This window comes from Pseudopipra pipra, chromosome 7 (genome assembly GCF_036250125.1).
Source record: "Pseudopipra pipra isolate bDixPip1 chromosome 7, bDixPip1.hap1, whole genome shotgun sequence".
NCBI lineage: Eukaryota > Metazoa > Chordata > Aves > Passeriformes > Pipridae > Pseudopipra > Pseudopipra pipra.
The window spans coordinates 19404561-19429667 of record NC_087555.1 but is presented as its reverse complement, the minus strand read 5'-3'; the positions used below and the strand labels follow the sequence as shown (position 1 = coordinate 19429667).

Below are 25107 nucleotides of genomic sequence, written 5' to 3'. Positions count from 1 at the left end.
ATGAATATTACTGGTTAAATATTAAAACTGTGCTGATGACTTTTGTAGATGGAGTATCAGAGCGAGGGAATTGATGCAACTACAGTGGAGTATGAGGACAACCGTCCTCTTCTAGATATGTTCCTTCAGAAACCCATGGGTCTTCTGTCTCTGTTAGATGAAGAAAGTCGATTTCCTCAGGCAACAGACCTAACTTTAGTTGGTATGTACAAACAAAAACTCTGTGAAAAGACAAATGTATTGTAGGAGGGCAGAATGTCATTGTTGTTCCAGTTTTACTAGCCTAGTTGTCCTGATGAGGCTGTGCCATTTTAGTTGACATTCTGAAGTTCATTTTTCACTGTGCTTCATAGTTTTCTGTGCTTACTTGTTTTCTATCCTTTTCATATTGGAAAAGTTATCTTAAATATCATGTGTCAAGAGCTTATTTGTCTTTCCAGTGTTACAAGGAAATAACCTGTGTCTTGTCCTTGTACGTGAGGTGTATCAAGCAGTATTTATCCCCATTTACTGAAGAGGTGGCTGAGACAGAGTAGAATCTTGTATCTAGGACCACCCTGTGAGCAGCATTAGTGTTGAAAGTAAAATTTAGAGCTCCCAGGCTCCTAGGCCCATGTTTATCCAATTGGAAAATACTGCTTCATTCCAGATTATCTCATCATAAATAGGAAGTGTGTGTTATTTCTAGTGTGCCATCTGGCTGAATATTTCCCTGCCTTCATGCATATTTTACATACATTTTAACAAATTTTGGTGCCAACCTTAAACCATGCAGCACATGCTATGTTTAAAACTGTTGTCTTGCTTTTATTTGCTAGAGCTGACCTTTTCCCTGTGATATTTCCTTCAGTGGAATGTGCAGCAGAGACTCAAGCTGTTAGTCAGAGGAAAATAACAGCTGCCTATTAAATTGCACAATACATATAGTAGATTTTTTACTTCTGCTGGGCTGAGCTTACCGGAATTCGAGTCACAGATTGAACAAGTACTATGGTTTCATTCCACTCCTCCTTTGTATACTAAAGTAGTCTGCTTCCCTGTGGGTCACATAAATCAGTTAATACTGAATACTGAACTTCTACTGTCAGAGGAACCTTCCTTGGTCCAGTGCTGATCAGCTTTACTGCTGATCTGTACACAGAACAGCAGGATCCCTCAAGGAGACAGCAAAGTGAGAGAGATATTTTGCCCTCTCCAGGTGTGCCAGACAGTCATTAATTCTGCTGCTCTGTTCCAGCCCCCTAAAATTCCAAAATTAGTTATTTTTGCTTTAAATACAAGCTTGATTCAGTGTTAATAGAAAGAAAAACCTGACACAAGTTGCTACCTGGGCTTTCAATGTTGGACAGACAACACTAACTTCATTACAAAATATTAAAGAGCATACAAAATATCACAGGGCATAAAAGACATTTTTCTCAGAAGTTGGAGTTTCCTTTTCTGTCAGTTCTTTAGAGGTAGGCACAGGAAACAGAAAGTCTCTTTAGAAGAGCTTTTGTATAGAAGCCTCCTCTTTTTCTGTAGAAGTCCAAAGGTAAATGAGACACAGTTCCAGACTGAAGACATTAGCATATCCTTAAAACATGATGAACAAAGCTAATTGAATGCAGAGGGAAAGATAGGGAAGATACATTTAAGCAAGCGTGATATATGCACGGTTTTGAATGTACATAATTAAAATAAACTCACCCCAAACCCTCTATATGCATAAGCAAATTCACATCAAAATATGAGAAATTGTCACATCTTCTCATTAGCCTTTCTTATTTAATAGTTTTCCATGCACAAAACCATCCACAGTGGTGTTTGAAAGACAGCTTTACTGGGCTAGTTTAGAATGAACTGTTCCATTCAGAAATGACAGCTTGGAAAAAGTGTAGAGAAGCTGGCACACAAATATTTCTGAGCAATCTGATAATATATGTGTTTATAGCAGCTCTGACTTCTTGAGAAGCAACTTAGCAAACTAATTAGGATGCAGGTTATAGTTAATCAGTCTGTCACTTAAATCAATGTCTCTTCTCAATCTCTAGATAAATTTGAAGATAACTTACGATGCAAATACTTTTGGAGACCAAAAGGAGTAGAGCTGTCATTTGGTATTCAGCACTATGCTGGAAAGGTAAGGTCATGTGATTTTTATTTAGTTCAAATAGCGGTGGTATGGTCATTGTTTCTTTTCATCCAGAGTTTCTGCTTTATGGTGGTTTTTTTCCTCATTTTAATAGAAAATATGATAAAGTTTATGCAAACATAGAATATATAATAAAATTTTCATGCGTAGTGGTCCATTTTAGAACCTATCCTTAGGGCTCTTGCACAAATTGTGTAGACAGTAACCATCTTTTTTCTGCAAGAACTCTGGCACCAGAAACACCATTATTACAGTCACTTCAAAGGAGCAACTCTCTGGAGCCAGAACAGGCTACGTGCTTGTTAACGTCGTGTGAATGCCACAGTAGTTCTGTGTGAGAGTGTATCTAAGTATATAGATGAAAAGCAATGTAAACCAGTATCTGTAATAGAACTTAAAATCTGATAGAGGGCATTGGAAAGACTGGGACTTGCTAGTACAGATGTTTCCTTGTACTCTGTAACACCTAAGTTCTTTTGTTCACATTCACATGTTATTTTATGTGGGGAATAATGTTCCAGTTTTCACCATAACATGAGCTTTGCTTGTGATTTCAGGCCCAAATATTTATTTATAAACAAAATTGAAATGGCCATGTTTTATGTAGTAGTCAACGAAATCTCATCTTTAGCTCATTATAAGACTGCAAAATTTTAAGATATATTCTAGTAAATTCTGTCCAGCTTTCTGTCTTGGTAAGAGTTACTGTCAAAATTCACACAGGTTTAGTTAGTTCTTTGTACCCAAATGGCCAAGTAATAAAAACACTACTGGTCAGTTCTCTATTGCAAGGACAACATTCAGTTTCTGTGTAAACTAATGGACTCCAGGGGAATTGGGCTAGAGAGGAATATTACTAGTGATAATAAAACAGGTCTAAGAAACTATTGCAATTAAAAAAAAGGCAAAATTAACTGATTCTATTGATTATATTATATATATTATATATGTATTCATATTGATTATATTAATACAAGTAGCCAAGCATTAATTTCTAATTAAAACAGTTAAAATAATTGAAATAGAGTAATGTTTTGTTTTCCTAATATGATTTTCATTGCAGCAAGAAGCCTGTTTTAATGTACCTAGATGTCCAACTTACTCCTGTTCCTCCAGCAGGTCTACTTAGAGATTACAGATTTGTTGCAGACAACAAATAGATAATAACCACCTGAGAACCATTTCTTACCTCACATATAAATGATCAACTTAAGTATCTCTGTTATATTGCAATGTGCATAAAATAGTTTGTCCTGACAAAGCATAGTACAGCAGGATTTAAACCATTTAATCCAGTTGCATGTGCAATGACATGCTATGAATATAGGTACTGTATACAGCCAGTTTATGTTCTGAAGACACTGCTGTAGTACACCTTTAAGTCCTTCATAGGTAATTCATTGGCCTGTTGGATACAAGATAACTGGTCTACTTGGTCGTCCTGATTATTCACATTTTAAGGAACATAGTAGTTTTTGGGTAACCCTTTTTGGCAAATCTTCTGATTCTGTTTCCCTCACTAGGTATTATATGATGCCAGTGCATTCCTTGAGAAGAACAGAGACACACTTCCTGCCGACATAGTGGTGGTGTTGCGAACTTCAGAGAACAAACTTCTTCAGCAGCTGTTCTCTAGCCCATTAACAAAGACAGGTATTTTCTGCACAGCTTTGCTAACATTGTAACCTCTTCAGCTACCTACTACTCTAAAACTCTTAATTGTTGCTGGACAATTTTTTGAAATTACTCTTTTTCAGCTCTGCTCCTAAAGTCACATGTCTAAAACATGATGATATCTGGGGTTTTTTAATATGTGACATGAATTTTTCTAAAACACCTATGCAGCAAAATTCTTCCCTGACTCTGGAGAAGGAGAGATTATCTGACATGTAGGGCAAGAGCTCGTTCTCAGAGCAGGATGAAAATACAGGAGTTTCTAGTTCTTAGTCCTTTACTAAGATCAGTACTCAGCTGATAGATTCTTGTGTACCATGTCTTACAGTTCATAAATCATGTGATGTAGATCAAGGTGTTTTGGAGGTAATATCCATCTGTTTAGAAGCATTGATGCAATACATAGTTTCTTACAAATTATAAAAACCACATACTAATATGCTAGAATTAATTCCGTTGATTTAAAGCTTGTTGACTTTGACTTACATGAAAGTGCCAGATCTATAGCTGAATAAAACAGGAGGATGAAGTTTGGTTACTCCATAGATAGATGCCAGAATGACAGTAACATATACAAATGATAATTCTGCAGTATCAATACAAACAAGCCAACAAATTAACACTTCTCTCAATAATTTCTATGCTCTTTAAGTATCTTTTTCATAACAGGTAAGAAAAAGATGTAATACTAAGGAATAATTAAATACAGTGGATTGTATTAGACTGCAAAATTATTGTAATCTGATATATACAAATAAGGTTGTATTTCTAGGTGGAAGTTCATGGTACATGCGTTAGATAGTACTGTGTAGGCTTATTGTACATGGCCTGTAGATGCAATTCTGTGTCTGTGCAGCAGCTCTCTGTCTTGGATTTCTGAACTGTTTGTTAGCCAAGTTGTAGACTTTGGTGATGCATTTAACCTCTTGAGATTTCTATGTAGAAAAAGAACATCTGGAGAAAAATTTATGTTGGAGCTTTCTTTGCATATGTAAAATTTATAGCAAAATATGTGTTTATATACCAGAGAGGATAGATTCCTGTTACAGTGTCGCCTTTCTTTTCCTGTAATTGGAAGGCTGTGGACTACCCCCCTTCAAATTACACTTTTAGAGGTCCCTGAGAGGTGAGGATCCAATGAGAAATCTGCTTTTCCTTTCGTCTATGACAAGTTTAGATGGAGGGGGATGTAGCTTAAGATGGAGAAGAATTGGTTTGTGCCCAAGTGGGGAACAAAGAATCTTTGTGTCTGCTTCTGATGTTTGAATCTGTATTAAACTGATAAAAGAGATTCTGATCAGCAAAGCTAGAAAGAAAGCTCACATCTGGTCAAATGCGCCTCCATACCCCTCTTTACTAGCCGTTTTAGACCTTGGAGCTATTGTCAAACCAGAACAGATGAGGTGCTCTGTCCCAGCTATCAGTTTCAATTATTGTAATTATTATACTTTTTATTTTATTGCTATTTTTAAATCAGAACATTGATGTCTTCATGCAAACTCATCTTCCTCTGGCCTTTTACAAGTATTTTCAGTAGCAGCAGCATTCAACTTGAGTATTTTGCCCAAGATGCATAAAAGGTTCAGTAAGAAGATACTTTTTATTGCAGTAGTGTATAGTTATGATGTTGGTGTATTTCCACTATGGTTTTAGGTCTCTTACATTCCTTCCTTGTGTCCTATTTACATGAATTGCGTGCTTGCTCTCTCCTGTTCTAGACCATTTACTTTTCTGTGAAGAGCACACAGCAAGTTGAGTGTTGTCTGCATTTGTCAAGTTGGTACAGGACATCCCATTAACAAAATTATCATGCATATGCTCCTGTGCATGGTGTTATAAGAATAGCTTAAAGCCCTTAAGTCATTTTTTAAAAGCTTTTGTAATTTTGCTCTTTTTTTCCAGCTGTCTGATATAATTGGCACTCACATCCTGTGTTGGGGCCTGTGTGTTCTAAAATCAGATTGTTGCCAGGTTTAGTTTTGGCAGCTTGCAAGATAAATGAAAGGTTTGGCTGAGAACAGAAGGTATTGCTGGCAATGCTGCTTCATCTCTGCTCAGGAAAGAAAGATAATGCTATTCTCTTAACTTTCCACAAAGAGGCTTTTGTAAACAAAAGAATAGTGACTGTGTATATGTCCCATCGTACTCTGTCCTTGTCTCTTAGCCCTCTTTCCTGCACTCAACATGGGCTTCACTCCTAAAGCAAACTAGATAAAATGCGGATTGAGATTCATAATCTTGGTACAATTTTCTCCAGCTTTTTGTCAATTACTGACTGATGCAAAAGTTAATAATTTACATGGAAGCCATATTGCGTCTTTCCGGGTAACCCTCACTTGAAATGGGCCTTCTGCCAGTATTTCTGGTGTTTTGTTTGAAGGTGGGTGACAGCGCATTCTCACATCTGCTTGCAACTATCTCTGGAATGTGCAGCGTAGGTGGGTTTTGCCGAGCAGCGATCTCCAATACATCCGGCAACCACTAGGTGGTGGTATCCCAGAAGCGAGAGGGAACGCGAAGCTAGTAACGTTGGGCTGACAATGTCTGAAAATGTAGTGCTTAAATACCAAAAAGAACAAAAAGATGCCTTTCCTACCCTGAGATGATCCTCTGTTTGAAGTATATTTATATAACTATCATGTCTTCTACTGTCAAAAACTGAGCAGCATCAAGAAAATAAATATTAAAAAAGCTAAATTCTTCTACTAATTTAGGATCCTGTTAATCCCTGTAATTTATCAAATATACTTATCCCCTCTTAACAAATGTTTCCATTTCACAGTAGCGGACTGTGCAGTTTAAAGGGCCAGACATTAACAGCAGGACATTAAATATACATCTGTAATAATAATTTATGGTTAAGAGAGTATGCAATTACTGATGAGACACTGGGACTTGAACATTATGGCACTAATTCTGTAGTCTGCACAGCTTTTTTTGTCATCTTTCAGTGAAAACTTAGTCACATTTGGCATGTTTTCAAATCTGCACATTCTAGGGACCTTTAACCTCAAAACTGAATGAACGTATTCTGATTTAACCTAACAGTTCTCCCAATTGCTTCCATGTCTGTCAGGTTTTTTTTACAGACACAGCTTCTTGTGCTGCCACTACTCTAGTTGAATATGCATATTCCCATTCAGATAGAATGCATTCCCGATTGTTTCTGGGTTTAGTTTATAACTATTGCTGCTAAAGCATCACAGAGAAAAGGAATCACATGATCTAGAAAATAGAGTCCCCTTGTAAGAGAAGAGAACTTTAATTGAAAAAATTAAGGACAGTCTTGGTACATTCAGTGATATCAGTGAGGAGTCACACCACTTGACTCACTGTCCTGATATTCAAGGATTTTTGCAGCATCACCTGTAAGGGATGGTACTTTAGGACTGCTTGGGCAAAGCACCACTGGGGCATTTTGAGACTGCAGGGGCTTCATCTTCTCAGAAAACTGCAGCACAACAAGATTCTCTGCTCTTGAAACACAGTCTCTGCAGACTTTTGCCCTTCCTATGACTCACAGACCTTTAGAAATACTGTCAGGGTTGCTCTGCTCTGCCTTAGATCCTTGCTGGAGAGAACAGAGAGAATTGCGTTCTGCAGGGAGGGGAGGGGAAATCCTCCAGCTTTCTTGCCAAAAGAGTAGAGATGCTGGAAAAAAATCCCTGGCCTTACTCTGAGGATCAGTAGGGACTGGGTTTGGTTGCACAGAAGAAATACAGAGCTGAGTACCACTACCACCACTGTAGCAACATGGCGTCTAATAATTTTGGTAGCATTGGGCATTGCTCACACATCGAGAGTAACAGAGTATCAATATATCACGGCTAATGAACACTCATTGTTTGTGGTGCCTAGATAGTCAAGCATATCCTGTCAAAGAGAACTGGGATGAAAGTTTTCACAACCATCACTGTAGGGTTAGGTTAGTGATGTTTTAACAAGGTAATATTTTTGTCCAAAATACATTTTTTTCCCCAGAAACAAATTAATTATAAATAGCCTGTCTAAAGGTCATTTCCCCTCCTCAGTATTGATTTTTAATGTGTTCTTTGTGCCTTTGAGTCTCCAGCCCTGCTTACAGCCCTCAGATGAAAAGTAATTATAAACAGTGTATGTCTCATATAAAAACCAAACCAAAACAATTAACAGACCATGTGCTGAGAGAGAATGTGAAAAAAATGTTTCAGGCTTGCTGTGTGCACACCAAAGAACACAAGAACTTGGGCCTTTTGCAAAATCACTTTAAAGAACTGTTTTTCACCATTTCTTGGTGACAAGAGTACTATCTCAGTATTAACTTGTCTGTAACTGTGACAGCGAGTCATTCCTCATGAGGAGTCAGAAACCAAAGGAAATTAATTTTCTTGCAGTTCAGTTCCATGAACGGATACTACTGGGCATAGAGTGAAATCTTGGCCAGTTAAAATTATAGGTGCCTTGCCACTGTTTTTAGTGGAAACATGGTTTGAGCTGTCCTGTTTTGTCACTGTGCATTCCTTTTGAGCATATGTCCTTCCTCTAGCAGTAAGTGGCAGGTCTCTTAGTTTGGTATGTGTCATTCTTATGCACTGAGATAAATCATGTTTCCATTGGGCTTAGTAGTTGTTTTTTTTCTTAATTCCACACATCACAATAGATCAAAAGACTCAAATTCATCTTAATTTTACTAATTTATCCTACAATAAAATCTTTTTATAATGGTACTTTTGTGTTAGTGTTTTTACCTCTAAGAGAAGAGATAAGGCACTCTAAGACAAATGAATTGGTAAACAAAGCTATTGCAATTTTAATATCTCTACTTAAAGATGAATCACAATTTATATTTTGTAAGAATTTGGGTCAAGTTAATGGAAGCTATATATTTAACTCAGAACATGGTGGCTTTTGTACTTCTAACGGGTCTGTGTGTTAAAAACATAAAAATAGCTTTTGCATTGCTGCCAGTGTTTGTGTGCAAAGAGAAGCTTTAAACCACAGCTGTGCAGCGTAACAATCGTGAACTTTACTGGGTTGCAGATGTGGGACATCAGTAAACTAAATTAAACGTAGCTTAACTGAGTTTGAGAGGTAGAGTGATGCATTACTTTTTTAGTTTTTTGAGCATTTTACAGTTCAGTGTTTCTTTTTCTTCATATCCTAAGGTTTTGTGGCATAGAACAAATGCAGCACTGATACTCACAAGACTTACTAGCAGTAGGATCCAAAACATACTCTGAAATAACCCTAAAAATGGAACTCATCTAGAAACAGAACGATCAGTTAGATCAAAGTTAAGGTCTCGATCCTGCTAAAGCTTTATATAAAACATAACAGTTATTTACTGTTGACAATAACTCCCTATAAATAGTGTCAGTGAATCTCTGGAATTGCACAACAGCTGAGAAGGGTCAAGTTAGATTTACCACGTTTATGATTGGTAAAGGGCATTGCCTAAACAGAAGTCTGCTGTTTTTTAATCTGAGACTTCACAGACTATATTGTACTGAAAATGGGCAGGGGACATAAATTATTTTGTCTCCAAGTGCTTGCAAATTGAACCCTAATAAAAGTACAAGTGGGCAGGTTTAAGAATAGATCTTACTGATATGATAATAGACCATCCTCTCTAGATCAAATATTGAGAATATTTTTTCTTTACCTCTCTCTTCTCCAATTTTCATGTTTCTGGCCTAACTTCTCAATCCTATAATGACTATGATTTCACAGTAGGGAATAATAATCATAACAATGCGTTGTATACCAAATAAATTCAAAATCTGTTGATTGAGGAAACAAAAGATGTATCACACAAAAGATGTTACTGTTTTTAATATTAACTGGTAGACTGTGGGATCTCACTGTGCACCATATACAGAATTTAAATAGAGAAATATTCAGAGAATATTATTCAGTTATTTTAATGAGTAGTTTACTTGACAGTTTCTACAGGCACTGTGTACTGTAAGGTCAAACTGTGTCAAAGATGCTCAGTATGTCATTGGAAGCATTCAGTAGCTCTCAAGATCAAATCCTAGAAGAGCAATTATTTTTAAATTGCTAGTGAGTTTGTACGCAGATAAATTTGTTGAATATTCAGATATTCGTGCTCATTTGAATATCCATAATGTTTTTTGGTGTGTCCTTTACAAAGATTGTGCTTACATTTCCCACTCTTTCAAAATAATTGAATTAGTGATTAATGTATCTAAAAGATTAATGTAGTGGGTGGAAAATAAACCTCCGAATCTGTGCTAGATTTTATGTATTCACTTCAGAATATTTTGTGTGCTCTTACTATGATTTTGTACTTTTATCCTTTTTCTTTATTCCTTCACCCTACGACAAGCTGTAGAGGTCAGTACTTTACTAAACCAGCATTATCTATTATTATTTGACTTTGTCTTACTTGTTCCAACATGACTTGGCTTGATGTAGGAGTGGTTAATTGAGCTGCCTGGATAGCAGGTCACAGTGTGTGACAAAGACACAAAATGCATCTGTGGGTATTTGTATGACTGGGTATTTGTCTCATTAAGAGTGGAGATACAAATATAAATAGTGTTTTGAATTACCACAGAAGTAACTGGTTTTCTGCTAACTCTGATAATATATGGAAGTGCTGAGATTGAGAGGAGCAAATATTCAGTTGAGAAACCTTTGAGACTTGATTTAATTAATAGTCAACATCATTAATGCCTAGATTTCAAAAATGGGAAGGCCTGGAACTTCCACAAAGTTCTGTAATCTTGTTTCATCTTAAATTAAGACTTTTAAAAGACAGTTCTTGTTTTGAAGTTTCAAAACCTGGTTTTGACACCACCACCTGTCTAGCCTTAGGGTCTTGATGACTGGGAGGACTGATAGTCATAGTGAAGTCAGAGAAAATGTTCCATGATTTTATTCCATGTGCTTTCAGTGAAATCTTTATACCTGAATTTTTGCCATGGAATTCATTGGGAATCATCACTGGCTTTAGAAGGATTTTGACCAGAGTGTGTATGTATGGAGCAGCTTCAGCAGCAGGTCCTGAGTGATAGAAAATATACCATAAAATTTTTAAACATTGTATATAGAGGGGACATACTCTGGAAATACAAGCTCTGGGCTGGAAATCACAGTTCTTTACTTCTCCTGGGTTTCTTGTTATTCACTGTTCTGGTAGAAACTTACTTTGGTCTCAAACTGAATACTATGAAGATCAATTAATGTTTGAGGATGGTCCTGAGATCGTCAGAAACAAGATGCTCACTGTTGGTTCATGTTGGTGAGGAGGCATAGATAAAACAATGAAACAACTAGCATGTTCTTCAGAATCAAACCTTTACTTTTTTGAATAAAGCATATATGATTTTGGTTAAAAAAAAACTTCTATAACATGCAAGAGAAAGGATATAAATTACATAAAACAATGAGGGAGACTAGAGCTGAACCAGAATGTAAGGTAACCATATTTTCAACCTGTATACCTTTTTAGAAGTATTCTTCCACATACCTCTGGAAGAAGAAATAAAGTTGTCTGTCCTGAATAGATGCAAATATAATGCTTAAAATTAATGGAGAATTCCTCAGCAATGAAGTGTTCACAGAAAATTCACCTCTGTCATTTTGTTCTAATCTCAGTTCCAGATGTGGTACAGGTACCAGGGCAATCTGCTGGAGCAGCAGAATCCCTCGAGTAGATGGTGAGGTACTGTACTGGTGACACAAACCGCAGCTTTCTGTACTACCTGCTGTTCCCCAGAAAACTCAGGGTTTGTTGTCCTGAGCTGCTTGCATACAACAGCATCAAATTGTACACTGCAAAAGATGTGGATGGAAATTGCTAAGGAATCTGAAGGAAATGGCCCATGTCTTCTGACAATGTATAAATCATAAAAAGCCAAGCCAGTTTGTTCTGTAATGCAGCAGCTGTGGCCAGCCTGTCAGTCAGTCTTAAGCCAACCAGTTAGTCAGGTCTCCAGCTAGTCAGGCTACAGACCTGACTAAAGAAAATGCTGGACATCAAGCAGTAGAAAACTGCAGCATTCATTATACTAGATCTTTGCTTTTTCCAAACTGTTTTAATGTATTTAATTTTTGTCTAGATGCAGCTTCAGATACCTAGCACTCAGCTGTACTTAATGTGCCAATCCTATCAGTAGTCCTGTGTTTGGACAGAGGTGCTAAACCTATGCCCACCTGGCTGTGGCGAGATAAAAGGTTTGCCCAGCAAACCACTTCCCTTCTGCCACTCTGTTTTCCAGAACCACATGATCCTCCCTTGTCCTGTGCTTGAGAACCTGTCTGTCCTGTGGTCATGTGGTCCAGCTATACCAAATGTGTTTTGCCTGCTGTCTGTAAGTTTGGTCATGTCATAGCACTATGAGAATCACATAAAATTGGCTTGTGTATCTTGTGCTCACATATTGTGCCCATGATACTTCAGGAAACATCTGCATTTCAGTGAACACACTCCTAGTTGAGTAAATGACTACACGTGTTTGATTCAATTTAACTTGAAAATTGGGCATGTTGCTTAAAGTAGCAATTAGTACTCAAGGCTGTGTTATAAAAATATCTTGGGCACTACCGCTAACTAGTTTAATTAGTACCATGATTCGTTCTTCTTTACTAGATAAGGATAAAAGTTAAGATCTTTCTTACATCATATATTTACATATATTGCAGTATAGTAGGCAGTTTTACCTTCATTTCGTCTCAGCTTCTGTCAATGTCTTCCCTCCCTTGCATTCTAGTAGAGGTCTACTAACCCAATGTGTTAAAAGAATATTTTCACATAGCAGCAGTGATGCTTACAAGCAGAGTTTTATTTGTTGCTGTAGGCATCATGCTGTGTGTTTGCCAGTGTGTGCCTTCCTAGTGCTGGGAGTGACCACTGAAGTGTCTGTTACATGCACAGTGTAAAGCATAACAGCACTGAATTTACACTGAGTTCACCATTCCCGGTCTAACAATGTAAAGCTTTTAAGTATCTGTAAATATGATCTGTGTTTCTTTCATGCTAAAAAGACTAAAGAAATCTTTAGTCTAATTGGGAATCAGTGTCAGAATTCCTCAGTTCACTGTGGCATGCATTTTCATTTCAATGTGGGCCAAAAAGTGCATATTTTTTGCTCCTGAAGCAAATATTCATAATTAGGTTATTCCCAGGTGTGCCTCACTATTACTAAGCTTTCATGGTTATTAGATTCCATTTGGTAGTATGGATCTGATTTTGGAAATACTATTTCTTATTTTTAATTTGTTTATTCTGAATAGAAAGTATTTCATTTCAGAATAAGCAGCAGTTGAGGTCTGTCTGTATTGATAGTTGTGCTCTACAGACAGTATTTTTATAAACATATTCTTATGTAAGATGTGTAGTATATGAGAAAATTGGATTTTTAGCTTTTTATTGCACAAGATTAGCTTAAATGACTTCAGTGACTCAAAAGAATAGTTTTGATAGTCAGTGACCAGATTCAAATTAGTACCCAATAAAAAAAGTACATGTATTCATTTGTAGTCGAGCTAAAAGCTTAGTCTTACAGTAGCAGAAGATGAAAATGCATTATGGAGATAAGCAGTCGACTTCCTTCAGCTAGATAAAATGTACTGAAAGGAAAGACAGAGAAGAATCTGTGTTATGTCAAAGACATTGTCTGGCTCTGTACCTCTTCTGGAGTTCAAGTGCTTAGCTGTGATTAGAAGTAGTGTCAATGAAATATGAATGCATTGTAGCATTTCTGACCATATTATACTGTATCTACATGGTGTTTCAAGTAACCCCTCTTTATCTGAACCAGAAGCATGAAAGAAATTAATAAAATATATGAGGATAAGGAAAGAGCTTGTACTTGCCCTCTACATAATAGTAATATCCCTGGTACAGCGTGTACAGTAAGGTGACATTGTCATTAGGCTTTTTCTCTGTAAGTCATTTGCACTTCACAAACTGAGCGTTGTATCAAAGCTTAATGTATTTCTCACCTGACATGTTCTTACTTTGGGAGGAGTGATCTATTGCAGACATAACCAAAATGAGGTTATAAATACAGTGCTGATATTATTAATATTGGCTTGATACTACTTATAGAACCCATCACCTAAGAATAAATGAAGAACTGACAAACCATAAGTAACATCAGAACATCCATCCAGAGGGTGTGCTTTTCCTAATTAGTATGTGAAGTCAACAGCTGGACAAATCATTAATACGGCCAGATCACACAGTGAGTGACTGCCGGGGATGCAAGTGAGAAGCCAGGAATGCTGACTAGTCCTTTCTGAGATCTAGAGAGCACTTCCTAAGTCCAACCTGAAAAAAAAGAAAACATTTCTTTCTTTGCTGTGTAAATAGTTGAAGTACTTTCAAAACTTCTCCTGCTTGGCTTTGCATAATAGAAGAGATGCAGTGCTTTGACAATATGGTCTTTCTCACCTATCTGAAATGAGGCATCAGTGAAGAATATGTTTGCAGAGATGTGAGATCTCCTAAACAGCTTCAAGAGAAAAGGAGGTTTGATGAGCATTGGCACAGAGAGCTTAGCTAGTGAGTGCATAGATTTTTGTGCTGCTACTTCTCTTTCCCTCAGAGCATTTCACGAACTTTAATGACTGAAACTTCTCAAAGAGTTAAAGACATTCCTAAATTTATTGAACAGGGTGAAAAAAGAGTTGGAGCTGACTGACTCCTCCGTGATACAAATGAATCCCAGAGACCTTAGTCTCTGATCCAGCAGACACATAGGTAGGAGCCTTAATTTTTCAGATGAGCAGTCCTGTTGAACTGAAAATGAAATGCATGTGAATAAAATTAAACATGTACATGTTTAAAAGATTAATCCTAACTTTAACCATTAGCTTCTCTCCCCTCCCTCAAAAAACTCCCAAAAGCCTAAGACAATTTTGAGAGGTTTTATATCACTTAATTGGTCCATTTTATGGACTTGGATTTAATGTAGGTAGTATTTTGGTCTACAGGGATGTCACTTGTATTTTCTCTAAAGTGTTGACCATTTAATAGGTGTGAAGTTAGACTTCTGAAGGGCATAGTGTAATCTTTTAACCTTTAACTGGTTTAACCTTTCAAGGAACCCACAGCAGTTCAAACTAGCTATGCTATTATCTGAAAACATTTGTTCTTCAAATATTAGTGCTCTTCATAAAGTGTTATTTAATTATTTTTGGTATGTAAAGTAATAAATTATCTTGTAAATGGAAATGGAATGCAGGGATAGGTATCAAATGTTTACTGACTATAAACACCATGCTACACTGGGTGAAACATTTCTTATTATGTAGACTAATTTTCAAACCACACTTGTTTTAATGGATTAGGCATGTTAAAGATAGGTAGTTATTTTTGCTGAGCATGAGCTACTTGAGATAAGTAATTCAGCAATTTTTATTGAAGCATCATTTTGTGTTGGAGCTGAAAAAAGAAAAGCCTGCTAACATTTTATCCATTGACTCAATCTGTTGTTCAAGTAGTAATTCCATAGGAATTCACTTGACACATGAATTAAGTACTGGTAAGAATCCATTCCTAGAAGGAAGTAACTATTGAACAAAGGCACAATATGTAAAGCTTCTCTTTTTTTAAGTGGGAACTGACCACTTTTGGGGTTTTTTTTGCTTTGTGAAGTCATTAAAGATTTTTGATAATTAAAAAGGTTTAATTATTTGCTTGGTTTGCCAAATTGGAAATGCTAAATTCAATTTTAGTTTTGCATGAGGAATTAAGGGAGAGCTCAGGACTATGAATTATGAACCCTAGAAACCTAATACCAGTGGTGAGTGTGATGAACCTTCAGCGGCTATGGAGTCATTCTAATTTTTGTTTGGTTATTAGAGTTTTTAAGTTGTTACTAAATTCAACAAAATTTTAGTAGTTTTAAACAATCTGATTCAAAATAATTTCTTCTCCCAACTCCCCTCTTTTATTGCATGTTGTGTTGTCAGTTCTTCAGTGCAAGGATTTCAAGCTTTAGACTTGCTAATCTGAAGCCTAGCCAAAAACAACCCTTCCAGACTGTCTATTTTAGCCAAAAAAGGTACAAAAGAGTAATTTCCAACATACAAAAGTGTCAAAATTGCAACTAAGAGAAAAATAAATTCACCAACTACTTGTTCTTTAAAGTCCTAATTTTAACCTTAGAGGTACACGTACCATGTATGTATGTAGATATTCAAGATTTCCAAAGCAGTTGCAGTTCTCATTAACATACAGTTTCCAAAATGGTGCACAGACCCTGTGTTCTGCACTGTGATTTAGACTGTCAGATAACATGCGCTGCTAGATCTGGAAATGACGTGCCAGTTTTGCAGGATTGTGTCAATCCCAATGCCAGCAGCTTAAAAGAGAAATTCTTTTTCAAATGAATTCAGAATGTTTAAATGAATGAAGAGTACCACTGCTGTGTTTGAGTGCTGACCCCCAGATTGTTTTCAGAGGATTGGTATTTTTCTTGTTCAGAGAATGGTAAGAGCAAAAGTTTCTTTCAGTGTCATGTGGACACTGGGTTTGCTCTGCTCTCTTACGAAATTATTACAGTGATTAAGTGTTCTTGGTTTTTGTTTTTCCCATCGTGCCTCCTTACAAGTTGTGTAATATATAGTTTAGCAAAATTCTGAAGACTGTTTAGAGTTACTGGCCTTCTGTAAAGCAAACAGCTAAACACTGGAGTTGATGCAAACAAGGCATTTAGCATCTGAAAGAAGTGTTAACACTTTATTTACATTTAAATTAAAATAGACACTTATTTATGTGTTCTGGTTCTGAAAGGTGTGTGGTACATCTGCAGAGGCCTATTGTTTATTCATGCTGTAAATCCTTTGAAATGTGTTAAAATGCTTCCCACTCATTATAAAAATCCTGCCACCCATGGATTAGGGCTTTGATGTCACCAATCCTGCTTCAAAGAGTTCTTTCAATGCTATTAATCACAGTTTAGCCTCTGAAGATATAGCCAGAGAAAACATTTGGACATCTTGTGCTAGACTTGCTAAAACTTTGAAATATACAGAGTGTCTTGCATATGCACAGTCCCGTATCACTTCCTCTCTCTTCTCCTAGCCTTTATTTTGAAAAGCTATTTTATGATGACTTCGGCTTTCTACAAGTACAGAAGAAAAAGTTTAGGACATGTCATACTGTACATTTTAAAAAAGGCACTGGTCTTTCAGTTGACACTACAAAATATTTTTGCCTGAGAAATCGAGTCAGTCTTTAAAAACCCCAAGGGATGATAACGTCGGAAATTATATGTCAAAAGGTCAAAAATTGATACATTTCTTATCATTTTCTCATCTCTCTCATTAGTTTGTTAGTTTAAGATACTGTCTAAACACTCGAGGATCCACATGATTTCATAGAAACAAGGTTGTTTCTGCAGTCTTTTTGCTCTTTGGAATCTCTCAAGGAGTCCCAGTAAAATTGATTACTAGTGATTGAGCTGTATGCCTTTGTGCTGTCGTTGTTTTCATCAGCTCGGTAGCTAAGGTCAGTGACATACCACCTTATCACTGACTTTTTTCTCCCTTCTAAATCAACACTGCACTCTGTCATGCCCATGCTGAATGCTCTGCAGGCACAACTGGTAATGAGTGGGGTGTGGAAGAAGTTTGGTGGTGTCTGCTATTTTTAGTACTATTGTACAAACTGATTTTACACCGTACAAATTTTTCCGTGCTAAGCTTCTTGAATAGTTTTTGCAGTATGAATTTCTTTGTTTTTGAACAGGTAATTTGGCACAAGCAAGAGCCAGAGTGACAGCAGCATCTAGGTCTCTGCCTCCTCAGCTCAGTGCTGGGCGTATCAAGGTTAGTAGTGTTCCCTTTGAAGACAGGCAATTGTTCATAAAATATTACAGTGAGACTATATACACAATGCTTAGCTGATGTAGGTATATAGGGAGGTTCTTAACAAATAAGAGTTTGCCTTACTATCAGTAACATGCAGCTTGTCTAGGAGCATGGTTTCCAGTTTTAGGGATGACCCTATTGTAGAATCCAGTGAAGAATCAATTTACTAGTCATTAAACTTCTGGAGTGGAATCTCAACTACTTCAATAGCAATATTCCTCTTTATTTCAGTGGAGTAAAGGTTTTCCTATGGCAATTTTTACCTAGAATGAGGTTTTATTAGGTAAAATAGTGTATTTAACAGTAGGAAAGGCAAAACAAAATAAAAATTATATCTGTTTCTCTTTTATTCGACTTGCAAGTATAAATCCAGGGGTCATTTGTGACTGATAGATAAACAGAAAAGAATGATTCAGCAAAACCACTGTTCTTTAAAAAGAACTGTAAAATTTAACGGCTGCTGAATTTTGCCATGAAACTATGTGGCATAACTGCAAAAAGATGGCATATTTTTATGGCAATTAGTAGGATGCCAACTGAGTATACTTAATTTGTGAGGAAACCTCTTGTGCCTGATAGCTGATAGCATGTACACCCCCTCTCCATTTCCTAAGTAGTACTGTTAGAGTTAGCTCAGTTAAGGTTTGGGGTTGGGATTTTTTTTTTTTTCCTTCAAAGCAAACAGTAATAAATTTTAAAAACAAATGTGGTAACAGCAACTGTTCAAAAGTTACAAAATTTTATGTTCTGGGCTTTCTATTTGTTCTCATTCTCTCCTGGTATTTGGAGCTCACACTCAAATGTCAATAAAGTGATTCATGTCATCCAGACATCTATATCCTTCACTGTACCTGCAGACACAGATGTGGATTTGAGACTATTATTTCCTGTCTGGTATAAACACTTTCAATGCTGAAGGATGGCCTTTCAAATTTTCTTGTGTTATACACACATTGTCTTCCACATCCAGCTATATTCAGCACAAGGCTTTCTAAGCATGCATTTTATTGATACAGCGGGAATGTAATAGAGCAGTTCACCTTTAGAGCTTTAATAAACATAATCAGTTACTAAGTAGTGTTTAAGTGGGTTTTACTCAGCCTTCAAACTTTTTAAAAGGAGCTAAAAGACATGCATACAGGCAACACTATTCAGAAAATATTAATTAAAATACTTTTTAGCTGTAAAAATAATTTATTAGAATTTCATAAAGTACCTAATTAAAACAACCTCAGGAAACTTATTTAAAATTATTATTTTAAATTCTATCTTAAAAAGTCAAAATGCAATAATTTTGTTTGGAAGTTTGGAAAAGTTCATTCATTATTGAATTTAAGAGGTATTTTGCTTAACATATTTTTTGGTTTCACAGTATTTCATGCCATGCCAACTGCAGGTGTGGTCAATATGTGAAAGTAATAATTTCCAGTAACTTCATAAGGTGACATGATGTCATAAATCATTCTTTTTATATTGTTTCAAAACTATTAGAAGCAATTTTTTTAGTGATGAAATTGAAGTTTGGCTTTTGTGGGTCAGGCTGTTTTCCATTTCAGTTGTAATCTTATAAATTTATATTGTAAGTCACTACAGCTGTCATGTAAAAATGTGACTTAATAGTTGAAATATTCTTCTTTTTAGTTTCAGAAGAGTAGCTAGTGATTTAAAATACAAGATTATATCATGACATTCATTATGTTCTGTCATTTTTACCAAGCCAGTTGTGATAAAGCCTATTGTCTGTGGTGCATGCGATTATTGCCCTACCATAAAAATGGCATGCAATGGCAATGGCAAGAAATGTTGTAAATTAACCAGAGACAAAACTTCTAAAAAATTTTACAGGAAAATCTCTCTACCTTCAGGGTCTATCAGAATGTTTCAAATGTTTCTTGTCAAAAAGATTTGGAAATTGATCCTAGTCCTTACATGTTGCAGAGATCTGAATTTACAACTTCATTCATAGAAAAAGGAATCTAACAATACTGCTTTTACCCTGATTTTCTGAGAAAAAGTGTTTTAAATTTCTTCTCTGAGTGTTTCTGACCATCTGTCTTTCTATGCGTTCCCTCCTTTCCCCTCCCCCAAAAAAAAACCCCAAACCAAACCAAAACTCTTTTGAAGCCAGTAGCCTGTGGTAAACCATGTTTGATAGTGGCAGTCTCAAAGATGGTAAAATTCTACAGGTTTGGTGAAAATAAGCGGCTGTGAAAAGGACATACTTACAGTGTGCTATTGCCCAAAAGGTAGAGCATAAGGTGATCCTTTTTTGGACAGCAGATGTTCCAGATATGACTGAGAGGTTGTGAGTGCTCAGCCTTCAACAACAATATCATCAAGTCTGTGCTTTTCTAGACAGAGAAGAATCCTATGTAGAAACTCAAATTCATTGGCCTTTGGCCTCAAATCACTCCTCAAACTATTTGCTTTAGTTCTTGATTTGATATTATTTATGATTGTGTGTCTTTTAACATTAAATGTTACCAGTTATTCTGAACTGTCGATGTTCACTGTTATAGCTTTTGTCTTCTACCTGACCTTTACTAGAGATTTAGATATCAATTCTCAAAAAGCAGTTGTCTTGCTAAGATAATCTTGAAACATTCCCGTATCCTTCCCCATGCACATGCCTGCTGTTTTGATTAGGTTGTTGATATTTACTTTGTCAGGTGACCTCCTAAGATGTTTGATGTTATCTGGGCTGATAAAGCATTTTTCTGGGATATATTACAGAGTGTTCTGTTAACATCCTTCAAACTGAAATCAAACTGCCTCTTTTTGGTTTTTTTTCTTCTTCTTCTCATGTGTTAGTTTGAGATGGGTACCAATGCATGTACAGTACTCTGGGCTGGAACATCACAGATTACAAAAACATATTGAAATTTTTATGGTCACCCTTATTGAAATCTGTCTTCATTTGCGCAATCTGTATTCTGAATCTTGTCCTCACTAGTTTACTTTTGATTTCTTCCCCAACACAAAATCCGTTTTTTTGATCTATTACTACTTAGTGCTTCGTTTCCTTTATATTTTGCATGCAGTCTCCTAAATATCTCCTGAAGGTAAGAGACACAGTTACTTTATTGAGAACTGTAATCTTTCAGCAATTACTGTTAGTGTTCAGAAGAGTGTTCTTAAGTCAGTGAGTGTTGGAAATGATCGTATGGAGCAAAGTCCAGGAAGTGTAGCACAGGTGCTGACAACAGCATTATCTGGTTTATACAAATGCCACCTGGTCAGAGCAGATGGTAAACTGCCACAAAGCAAGTGAATGCTAAAATGTTGTTAATGCTCCATGCAAACAGGATGCTGGTTAATTTTCTTTAATTTTGTTGAGCTGTAATACAGCAACACAATCTGCTTGTTATTGGTAACCATAGTTATACTCATTCATAAATTCTGGTTTCATTTTGATAAGAACAGCTGTACTAACAATATAACTAAAATATATGAGGAGCAATATGTTCACTGTCCATGTATACCCTCTAAAAGTAACTTCTGCAATGCTGAAAAACTGGTATTTTGAAGCTATGGCAGTTCAGCAGAATAAGATTGCTGAGATTCTTGGCATCCAAACGGCAATTTAAAGTAATTAATAGTAAGCATAGCACAGTAGAACAGAACAGACCTGTGTGTTCTGAGGTTACCTACTTTGTTTGCCACTTGTTATCCAACAACATATTTTCCATACATGAGCAAGGTGAGGCAGCTCAATTTACTTCCTGGTCATTACAAATGTGATAACTCTTCTTGTGTGTAAGACCTATTGAAGTTCACATTAGTGGCAATAAGAGGAATGCTTTTTAGAAATCAGTTCCTTTGGTATTGCACCTTGACAAATGCTTCATTGCCTGAGTGTTATACTACCGTAAATCTAGAGTGCTCTTGCACTATCAAAAAAAATTCAGAATGCTTACAGATGTCTCTGAAATCAGTGTGTGTCCTGCATCTGTTAGAAGCTGGCCTTCCTATCTGTGATAAAGTACTCTGAAATACTCACACCTGAAGGTATGACTGTAACAAAAACTGCACCAAGCTTTCATGAGCAAGGTGGTGTGGGTCTGCATTGCTTCTGGAACAGTTCTAACAGCAGAGTTTTGTCTTCCAGGTTGACACAATGGAGGTTATGCGGCATCCTGAGGAAACAACTAATATGAAGCGGCAAACTATGGCTTCCTATTTTAGGGTACAAAAGTTCGATTGAAAATAAGCATTTGGATGATAGGAACAATAGATATATCTAAAATATTTGTGGGATTGTTAGATCAAAGAGAATAATAAGACAATTTTTTTATTCTGTTATGAGGCCTTTGTAGACTCATAAATTTTCTTTTACTTCTTTTCTCTTTGTTTTCTTATACTTGTATTTTTATAATTTCACTGAGTATGATGATAACAGAATCTAGAGCCTAGACTATTTCCATCTAAAATGCTACAGGTCTAGAACAGGCCTCATTACCTCATTATAAACAGAACACCGATTTTGTGCAAATAAAATAGCTGTTATTACTTAAGACTTGTATTTTTTCACAAGCTTAGGCATACATACCTCTAAAGATTAAGATTTGTCATTTGTGCTAATAAGTAAAAACAGTCCATCTTTCAGAAATGTTGCTATAAATCATATGAGTTGTCATTTTATCAGTAGTAATCCTGTCTGAGGTAATGTATATTCTGTATATGAGTTTAAATCAAACAGGCAAGAAAAGGCATTGAGAATGTTGGAACTGGAAGCTTAGAAGTCAAGAAAGTGCCAGTCCAAGACTGTTGGTTAATGGTTTTTTTTCTTGTAGTCACTGCAGAATGGAAAAGTTTTGAGCAGTTGGCCCTTGGACTGCGCTTCTGCCATGCAGAATAGGGAACTACACAGTGCTGTGCTAGCCAGGGTGGGCCAAAGCTTCATGCTGTGTAGGAATACCTGTTCTATTTGTCTTGTAAAATAGTGTAAGGAAGGGCATAGAGTAAGCTGATGTATGCTGAGATGTTGCCCCAGTGTGGAATATACAAGAGCACACGGAGTTGCACAGAACCCCACAAATGTCAGCTGTATAGGAACTACAAAAAAAAGAAAAGTGGAATATGGGAGTGAGTGTGAAAGTATACCATAATATGCATGCCACCTGCACCAAGGTGACCACAATAAGCTTGGAATTGTACGTGATTTTAAGACACATATGGATATGTGATATTGGGTATAGTTGTAATGAATACTTACCATACAGCTGGTTAATGAGGTGAGTATGGAGCAGAAGTGTCAGAGTCATTGGAAAAACAGATATATAAGATCTGATCAAACTTTTTTCATTTTAGGGTGAATTGCAATGGAATAAATTGTTTTCCATGTCCAGGGTGGATAGGAAAAGAAGTAATGGACCTATGTTTCAGTGGGGAGATTTATGGTAGATGTTAAGAACATTATGAATAGTCACGGTAATGTAGCACTTCAGCAGTTTTCTAGGGAGATTGTGCATTTTATATTCTTAATGATTCTGAAAAATGAGTGTAACAGAGATGTGCCTGAAATGTTACAGATACATCTAGTGTTTTCTGTGGGCAGAGCACTGTACTGATGACTTCTTGCAACCCTTTCCCCATGATTTGCTGTGAATTTCAGTGATTGATTTTTTTCACAGTAAAGCTTGTTCTTCTGTTGGGGATATTTGACCAGTCAAATGTGTCTACAGTAGAATTATAGTTAGAACAATTTTCAATTTTTTTTTTTTTAATATGAGCCTTCAACTACAGAAATGTGGTATAAGGACCTATGAAGAGAAAGGTGTAATAAGTAAGAAATAAGAATTAGAATAATTTTATTTTTTTTACAACTGAAAAGTTTTAATAGGTTCCAAGTTTCAGCAGCAAGCCTAAAAATTAATAAAAAGGCAATGCTGATTAACATTACAGATTAAAATATAATCAGGCATCACATAGAATTTGCAAATATATACCTTCTGCCTAAGTAGTTACATTGCAGTTCTCTGTCAAAAGTGTGCATCTTTTTTATTCTTCTCACTAGTATTCCCTCATGGATCTTTTATCTAAAATGGTTGTTGGACAGCCTCACTTTATCCGGTGCATTAAACCTAATGATGATCGAGAAGCACTGATGTTTTCTCACGAGAGAGTTCTGTTGCAGCTACGATACACTGGAATTCTGGAAACTGTCAAAATACGTCAAAAAGGGTATTCTCATCGCATCCTCTTTGAAGAGTTTGTAAAAAGGTAAGACTTCTATAATAGGGCTGTTTTAGAACTCTATTCTGTAAGGTATGTTCTATATTTAAGTACAAAAAGTTCTACAAACATGGTTTGTACGTGTATGGTCTGAATCTCTAATGAGAGCAGGGACTATCAGAGGTAAAGACTACAAGAGCTATGGGATCTCTAATGGAGAATAACCAATGTGAAAGCAGTGGTGAACACCAGTATTCAGTAGCAAACCTGTCCCCATGATTCCCTCAGTAGAGGCAACCAGTAGAAATTATGCATCCTGCTCAGATAATTTTGGGATTTTGGAAGGTCAGTGACCTTCAGCCATCATATGAAGAATGTACCCATGCTTAAGAATGAATTGATATAAAAGCTTTAGATAGCTTTTACACCCTCATAGTCATTTGTCTTGGAGATATCATGACTTGTAATCAGGTCTCTGTTCACGTGAACCTTTGTCATAGCTGCTATTGCTGGTTTTAATACATATTCTCAATCTCAAAAAGTTATAAAATTAATTCAGGAAATGCTACTGTCTTTACAATGGCAGTATGTTTATATGATCATTATAGTTTCCTCTAGATTTAAAATATGGTTTCACGTAGTATTTACTGTTTTCCAGCATGTGGGATTGATAATTCAACAATGATCAGAAGCAATGAACAAGAAGTGAATGGCTAAATGAAGCATTTTCTGATATTTCCTGAACTGGAGGTTGCTCATCCAGACAATATAGAATTAATTAATCTACTGAAAGCAATTAATTCATATGATGCTAGAGGGAAGGAGCTGATTATGACAAAGAAGAGACATAAACAGGCCTTTCTAAAATCCAGAGACAGAGTAGATTTATGTGTGTAAATCAGTAACTTGGGCTTGGAAATCTGCGGTCAGTGCATTGAGAGATCTGGAATGATAAACCAAAGCTTAATCAAATATTTGGGAAAAAATAATAATTTTTTCTTATTTATAATATATTAGTACACCAAATTAATATGTAATAGGAAAACACTACAGATGATATATCACAGGAAGGATAACTAATATGTTTATTTGTCTATCAAGCCGATTTTATTTTCAGACATGATCTCCCCCAACCTTTTTGTGTTACATGACTAATTTTAGTATGGTCACACCATTCTAAAGCATGTTTAAGAGATTTATTTTTCTGATTATTGGCATATCTTTGCAACATCCTGAAGAGGATGAAGGCAGAATTATTAACCTTAACTTTTATTCAATTTACACATAAGTGAACTGAG

The 25107-nt window shown here is 36.2% G+C and overlaps 1 protein-coding gene across 19 annotated transcripts in view; it reads left to right on the top strand.

The window, feature by feature from the left end:
• Positions 1 to 25107, top strand: part of MYO3B (myosin IIIB) — a 210700-nt gene that overhangs the window by 101066 nt on the left and 84527 nt on the right. For 12 of the 19 annotated variants that reach the window (XR_010431949.1, XM_064660901.1, XM_064660902.1 and 9 more), the window contains 7 exons: positions 49 to 202; positions 2034 to 2122; positions 3658 to 3787; positions 17514 to 17593; positions 20677 to 20697; positions 21744 to 21821; positions 23652 to 23857. Coding sequence is in view for 18 of the 19 variants with exons in the window: in XM_064660901.1 (XP_064516971.1) it covers positions 49 to 202; positions 2034 to 2122; positions 3658 to 3787; positions 17514 to 17593; positions 20677 to 20697; positions 21744 to 21821; positions 23652 to 23857 (758 nt within the window). In the remaining variant the exon portion in view is untranslated. Of the gene's footprint in view, positions 1 to 48; positions 203 to 2033; positions 2123 to 3657; positions 3788 to 17513; positions 17594 to 20676; positions 20698 to 21743; positions 23858 to 25107 lie in introns of those variants that run through there. The other 7 variants (XM_064660914.1, XM_064660910.1, XM_064660915.1 and 4 more) reach the window with 7 other exon arrangements.